This window comes from Cryptomeria japonica, chromosome 8, assembly GCF_030272615.1.
Source record: "Cryptomeria japonica chromosome 8, Sugi_1.0, whole genome shotgun sequence".
In the NCBI taxonomy this organism is placed as follows: domain Eukaryota; kingdom Viridiplantae; phylum Streptophyta; class Pinopsida; order Cupressales; family Cupressaceae; genus Cryptomeria; species Cryptomeria japonica.
This window is the reverse complement of record NC_081412.1, coordinates 729,779,829-729,787,912: the sequence shown is the minus strand read 5'-3', so window position 1 is coordinate 729,787,912 and position 8,084 is coordinate 729,779,829. Positions and strand designations below refer to the sequence as shown.

The 8,084-nt window shown below is 33.1% G+C and overlaps 1 protein-coding gene across 1 annotated transcript; it reads right to left on the bottom strand.

Moving 5' to 3' along the window:
- Positions 1-1,491: 1,491 nt before the first annotated feature.
- Positions 1,492-2,794, bottom strand: LOC131028498 (ethylene-response factor C3). The gene has a single exon (XM_057958779.2). It carries the CDS (start codon positions 2,629-2,631, stop codon positions 1,714-1,716), a length of 918 nt encoding a protein of 305 aa, XP_057814762.2. The 5' UTR covers positions 2,632-2,794; the 3' UTR covers positions 1,492-1,713.
- Positions 2,795-8,084: the final 5,290 nt, after the last annotated feature.

The following is an 8,084-nucleotide window of genomic DNA, read 5'->3' as shown; positions in this document are numbered from 1 at the left end:
GTTCAAGAACATCAACTTTATTATAGATTTAGGTCGAAAAGGAATATTAATGTTAAAAACCCAACTTTTCTTTTTTAAAGTTTTGCAGTCAATAAGAGGATATAATTAGATTTTGGCAGGAAGAAAAACAAATTTTCAAATACTTTTGGATTGTGTATTTTGATGTAAAAATACATAGAGTTGAATCCAACCACAGCCTGCACTAAATCAATAGACAGTGGAAAACTCAAGCCTACAATCTCAAAATGTATTGAAGAGAATTACAAAAGTAGCAAAAGATAAACAAACATGAGGGGAAAATGTTATCTTTTAATTTTATGTTTTTTATTCAGATTGATGTTTTGCAATTCATATCATGAGCACAAGTCTAAACTAAAGTCATTTGGGCTGAGAGCCAAAGATTGATGGGTATACATTCCATCAAAGTTGTCCGGACCCAGATCATCCCTTATTTAATTACACCTCTGGATGTTTAGAACTTTGTGATAATATTATCAAAAGCATGTATCACCTTCACCAATAAAATATAAAATATAAAATGTCTACTTAGATTTGGCAGAAAGAAGAAAAGAATAGAAAAGTCTAGTTAGATTTGGCAAGAGAGAATGAACAAACATAGTCCCTATATAACTTGAAGAACATCAACCTCAACCTGATAATAGATTTGGTAGGAAGAATGAATATTAATGTTAAAAAGAAGAGTAAAAAGATCTAGTAAGATTTGACAAGAAAGAATGAGCAAGAATTACCTTTATATAATCAAATATGTTGAAGAAAATCAGTCTTATAATAGATTTGGTAAGAAGAATGAATATTAATGTTAAGTGTTGCAGTCAATAAACAGATATAATTAATTTTGGATTCATTCCTACAATCTCAATATATGTTAAAAGAAAATGACAAAAATAGCAGAAGATAAAACAAGCATGAAAGTAAGTTTGGTAACAGAGGAAGATCATTTTTATTTTTATTTTTATGTTTCAGGTTAACCATATCAGATGGATCTTTTGTAATTTATAATGGAAACAAAAGGGATTATTGATCATCCTTTATTTTATTACATCTTCCGATATTTAAATCTCTGTAGATGGCATTATCATCAAACATGCTATCACCTTTATCAGTTACACTCAATCACTTTTAAAAAAACTGTAATAAAGAATGACCTATTGACAAAATTATTTGTCTTTTTGTGTGTGTGAGAGAAGGGTGAGCAATATGAGTAACGAGCTCCCATGCAAACCCTGGAGAGACTGATATTATCAGAGCACATAACAACTGTTCAACTTGCTTCAACAACAAGTTGCAGCCAATAATCAGAAGCATATTCAACGTTATCTATGATTTGTGTTTTAAAGCATGTGAAAGAAGGCCATTATACCTGTATAACTTTTAAAAGTAATTCTTTCCACATAAAATAATCAATAGACTAATACTTTAGAGCCTACAAATCCATAATGCTATTCTGATAGTGGACCATAAAGCCTAATCTCAAGCCAAGACTGTTCTTGAATAGAATTGAAACATGTTAAAGAGCAAATGAAATTCTGCTCAATTATTTAATGTACAAGATGTCCATCAACTACATCCAAAAGCAGCTGTACTGAATTCTATTTCTGAACATCAGTACACACCAGGTGGGTTTCTTGTGCTGCAAATTGAGATTGCAAAAGGTAAATTCACATAAACATGATGGACTTATTACTGCCATTCCTAAAACATGGAAACATCCACATCAAAAGAAGTTGCAGGTTGTGTGGAGAGCAGCAGCTCCTCCAAGAACTCAACACCCAGATCCTCAAACTCTAACACTGCTGCTGCTTCTTGTCTTTCATTGCACACTGTTCCAGTCTTACTGCTTGATGCAGTGTGGCAGGACTCATTAAGACTAGGCTTTTTGGGTTTGCTACTGTGATCCTTGGCAGATGGTGCCCTTCTTCTTTTGTATGGCCTCCTAACTAGGGGACTCTGAAATGTGGATGAGGTGGCACTGGAATGGGATTCATCAGAAGAAGATGAGAGTTGGGTAGTGGTGGGAGATATGGAATCAGAGGAGGTATTGCTATTAGCATTATTGAGTTCTCTCAAGGACTTACACACAACATCTACAGGGAAATTGAGAATGGCCTGAGAGCCTCTCATAGTAAAGGCAGCTTGGTCATAAGCCATGGCTGCTTCTTCTGCAGTGTCAAAAGTTCCAAGCCATACTCTGACACCATGCCTATTTGAGTCTCTGATCTCTGCAGCATATTTCCCCCATGGCCTCCTCCTCACACCTCTGTAATGCTTCTCCATAATTGCTTTAGTGGGTTTCTTCTGCTCCTTTTTGGGGCTACTTTTCTCTTCAATCTTGTCCTCTGTAATCCTTGTGGGTTCCCAGCCTATGTTGATAGCTTCCTTAAGAACCCCAAACAAAACCATGTCCTCATGGTCATTCTCATTCAGAGGTAACGAGTTCAACTCCTGGGAAAGGCATCTAGCAAGAGCAGGGGATGTTGTGCAAGTGGAAATCTCAGAATCCACACCATTGCTGAAGCACTCAGAGCTCTCTAAATCCCATAAACTTGTACTGGAGGAGCTGAATTCCCACATGCTTCCATAATTATTGTTGCTTGACATGGATTCCCACATACTTGCTATGTATCTTGCAAACTTTATTATAGTCCACCGACTTTAAACAACAGACCAGCAAGCTTTATATAGGCAAAGACCAGGCATGCCACGTTGGCAGTCCACTTCAGCATATGGCATGCTGGAAATCCAGCTAGACATAACACGTCATTACTAGGGTTTGTGACCACTTCTTTAGGGTTTCTTCTATGACGTCCTGCCCATGACGCTTCCTATTGTTTGTTGATTTGTAGGCCACATTAATTTAAAATTAAGAGTAACCATTTTGTGAATCCATACACATGCTTCACTAGATTTTTTTAGGGTGTTACTTATCCATTTTTTGGATTCTCAACCCTAGTAGATAGAGAAGTATTGTTTTATAGGTAATATATTACACACAAGTGGGCTTTCAATCTCCTTCTAAATTCAACTTTGGTATAATATCCTTGGTTACTTTCCGTTGTAGTGTAAGCAAGCCAATTGTCCCATGCGCCCATTGTCCCAGGTCTTATCTCCACGTGGTATATTTGATACTCTTGTTCAATGAATTGAGTTGGTTTCCCAAATTCATACATTGTGGGATGAATGTAGTTTCGATCATGTCAATGTGTGGTATGTGGGCCGTGGGCTTCATTGTCTACGTTGTTCAAGTGAAAGGGAACATTGGAAGCATTCTTTTTTAAATTTATAATCAGTTTTAACTTTAGTTGGTGACTTTTTAAATTCAAGTATTTTAACTATCCATTATATAAATCAGAAAAATAATCATCTCTATAGAGTTAAAGTTATTAGGATAGGCGACATTAAAATTATATTTTCAAGTCATTTTCACATGTTTTCACATTTTTTGGAAGGTAGTTTAGGGGATATGACAAATTGTAGTTGCTTCTTATAGAGGTGGACACTTATCAGTGCATTTTAGAGGGAATATTCTATCTAGGCATCTATTTTTTAGGTAGTGACCATCTAGACTTGAATATTTGTGCATGTTGGCATATGCCATTTACATGTTAACCAAAATTGGACACCCAAATTCGCATGGTGTAGGAGTGAGTTGTTAGAGAGTAATGGGGCATCCAAAATTGACTATTTGTGATTGGTTTGGATTAGGCATCTATGTGAAGGCCATGCAAACATTAATTTATTTGTACTATGCTTATGAGTTGACTACTAAGGGAAGCGTGAGTTTTTTTAGGTGGTTTTAGCTTGTTTCGAGATTCCATAATAGTTTTCCCTCCCACAAATCTTAATAATTTTAATTTTATTTGGTGGGTTTATAGATTCAAAATTGGCATTAATCTTGTATTTTAAAGTCATTTTCATATGTTTCCATGTTCTTTGGAAAGTGTTTTAGGAGACGAGATAAAATATTTATTATTTATTGCCTATGACAAATTGCAATTGTGTCCTAGAGAGGTGTGGTAGCACCCCCTTCTTCCCTCTAAGTCTGGTGTCTATCATGGATCCTAATTGTTCTTGAACCCTAAGCCCTTTCGGAACAAACTTTCATTTGTTCCTTAAACTTTGTGTTATTATTTTTGAGTTGACCAATGGTAGAGGGTTTTCGATTTTAAGTTATAACTGTAGACACTCAAAAATTGCACCATGCTTGCGCACACTAACTTACTAACATTTATGCCTTAATTGATTAATTGATCAAGTGTCATTCTTCTAATTCAAATTTTCTATTTTCCTAATCATTTAAATCATGCCCTCATTAATCATTCATTTCCTAACATTAATTGAATAATCTTTATTATTTGATTAGTTCAATCTCACTTTAATTAAATAATCTTTATTATTTAATTAAATTCAATTTCATTTTTCTCATAATTGAATAATTTCTTTAAATTATTTAATTAGCTAATTATTTCATCATGATTAAATAAATTTCTATTTATTTACTAAAATCTTAATTATCTTCTTCCAAAAACCAAGAATGGAAACAAATCTTTATTTGTTTTTATTTAATTAATTTAATTTTTAATTATCCTCATCCAAATTCAAAAATGGCAATAAATCAAGAAAATGATTAAAAAATTAAAATAAATCATTATCCAATTTAAATAATTATTCTCTCATATTCTCTTAATTTTTGAAAATGGAAAGTATGTCATCATCTGATTTATAAGATTTTCAAAAACCATTACCATATTTTCCTAAAAATTGAAAATGGAAGTACCCAGTCAGCTTCTGATTTTCTTGGTTTATCTTCTTGGAAAATATATCTTTAATCTCAATTTAAAATTCTAAAAAGGAGATATGCACAGTCAAAAGACGCTTTTATGCCGTCTTTTTGAAGCCATCATGATTCTCCAATCTTGTCTTCAATCTTCTATAAATTCATCAATCTTTTCCATAATGTAGACCACGCTTCGAGTAATCTTATGTTGTGATTTTCATCTCTCCATCTTGCTTTTCATTTGTGTTTGTGCTTTGTAGGTGAGATCCACATCAAATTTGAAGGTGAAAGAAGAACAATGGAATAACATGGAAGGAGCACTCTTGTTTAGTTTGCATTTCATTTTAGTGCTTTGTTTCTATGCTTCTATTGATTGTATTAGGAGTTCTTTTCATTGCATTTTAGTCTTTGTGGCTAGCTAATCTATTGCTTTGATGCTTATGCTCAAATTCCTAGTTACATTTTTTTGTGAACCTGATGTGAACTAACAATCATGCTAAAATTTCTGATTTTTTTTATGAGTTCTTGATTGCATGCAAGAACTAGGAGGTAGATTTTAACATTGTTTTGTGTAGGTTTTGAAGTGTTTTGCATCTACGATCATAGTTTTGAGCCCAAATTTGCATCTCAATTTAGTCTAATTAGGAGTTTTAAATCACTAGTTTGGACTAAATCTTTTCATTTGGGACTAAAATTAACATAAATTGGATTTTCATTTTGGTTAAAATTAACAATAAATTGCATCTACTTTCATTACATGGGTTAAAATTGAACACAATCTGCATTTTCAGTCATCTAGTTTAAAAAGAACCCACAATCTGCATTTTCAATTTTAATTGTTTAGTTTAAATTTCAATCAATATTAGATTAAATAGGGGATCAAATTAACCACAATCTTTAGTTTTATTTTACAAATTGGTTAAAATAAACCCTATAGTTTTTTTTAGTTGCATGCTAGGTTTTTAGCTACATATTAACTTTTAAAAAAAAATTGCATGTCATCTTTTTTAAGCTTTTTTGCATGTCAGCTTCCTTAGCCTTTTTGCATGTTATCTTTTTTAGCTTTTTTTATTGCATGTTATTTTTTTGAGTTGTATGTCATTTTTTTTATAATGGCATGCCAACTTTTTAAGTTGCATGCCATTTATTTTAAGTTGTATGTTAGCTTTTTCATCTTTTTTGTTGCATGTTAGCCTTTTTAGTCGCATGTCAATTTTTTATGTCATTGTTTTAGCTTTTTTATTGCATGTCAACATTTTAGCTTAGTTGCATATCCGCTTTTTTAGTTGTATGCTAGTTTTTTTAGCTTTTTTTTTTTGCATGTTAGCGTTTTAGTTCCATGTAGCTTTTTTATTGCTTATTGCTTTTTTTTTCTATACTAACATAATTTTTTTGGGGGTTACTAGTTAGTTTCTTGCGACATTGTGGCATCTTTGGGATGAAGATTGAACTCATAAACTACTACATTTGAAACACTTGTTTGTGCTTTGTATCTTAGAGCACATTTTGATTTCTAAAGGTTAACGAACCAATGTTTGTCATGTCTTCTCTTAGATGTTATGTATGTTCTAACCTTTAGAGGGCTTCCCTCCCAAGTAGCCAATAAGGCCAGGTGAGAGGGAACAACCCAAAGTGGTGACGGGCTAAGGCCAAGCTCTTCCAAACCACTCTAAACAACTGTGTTTGCAACGAAAGTTGTAAGCAATGGTTGCTAGAATGACATAGCGATGATTAAATTCAAAGGATATATGCCCACCTAAATGGATGCCTTTACTAGAACCTCTTGTTTTTAGATGCCAAAATCCTTCTATCTGTTGGCTCAAGCGTTGTGATGCGCACATGTCGAAGATACCTTTCATGTACTCTCCAGTTAGAGATAAAAAATTCTTGGGAAGTGATGACCCTTGAATTTAAAGCTTGGTATGCCTGAGAAGTGAGTGCATTGTAAGGGGGAGCCCGTGCTACCAAGCGTCTAGCTATCGGATTGAATGTTGTATGGAGCAAGAGGATTCACCAGATATTATCTTGGACAACCACAGGATATGTTGTGAATGACCATGATTGTTTTGTGTCAAAATCCAACAAACATTTTGTCTTCTATGTTTGCCAAAAGGTGAATCAAAAAAATTCTCACAAGTGGTCATAAACAACCTTGGTTATCAAAGTTCAAACAAAGTTTCCAAAAAGTTCAAACAAGTTTCATATCAAACAAGAGTTCACATTTTGTCCAAGTATTCATCCAACAATTGAACATGGCTTGTAAAAACATCAGAAATCCTTGTCTCAAAATACATGTCACTTACGGTTAGACTTTGCATAGTCCAAACTTAGGTCTTAGGACATTCACATTGAATTTCATATTTAGTCCATGGCATTGTCATAATTCCTTTGCACTTAGATTTGGAATCATTTTCATAAGTCTTCATTGCATTATAATTATCATACCCATATTTGGTCTTGTCTTAGGTTGTATTTTGCATATTTCAAGTCATTGGTCCTTGCATATCCTTATCATTGTATTATCATAGACTGTAGTCTTGTCTTGGCTTGATTTCGTCATATCATATCCCTAGATCATATCATATATTTAGGTCTTTTCATTATCATTTCCTTCTTGCATTTAGTCTTAAAATTAGGTTTGTCAAACTTAAAAAATCAAAACTTTAGGTCATACCCTAAGTTGTTGTTAGGGAGTCTTGACCTTGTCCAAAATTTGTCCTTTCATCAACATCATCCTCTCACACCTAGCTTAGTATCCAAGCGTATAGGTGAGACATTGTCATTTGTCCTATTGTCATTTTGTCCTTTGTCCTTTTGTCAATTAAGGTATTGGCTTCATATCAATTTCCCAAGGTTGAGTCTTTAGGTTTGCATTCCAAGAGTTTGTCCAACTATTAAAAAAAAATAATAAAATATAGGTTGCATTATGACCTTAGATTGCATTATCATTTGCTAAGATTGCATTTAGTTGCATATAATTGTCATTCCAAAAATTCAAAATTTCCAAAAACATTTAGTTGCATTGTCAATCACCTAAGTTACATTAGTTGCATTCATCATCAGGTTAAAATTAAAAGTCCTAAAAAAAATATTGCATAGTGACATGTCTATTGAAACAAGATTACAAGCTCCTATGGTGCAACAAAGTTTTACATATCAAACGATGATTGGACAAATGAATAAAAAAATGCAATCAAGTTTTAATCCAAGGAAATCATAATTATATCAAACCCAACAACAAGGCAATATCGCTCAAACATTTTATGATGAAACAAGTATCCAAATATGA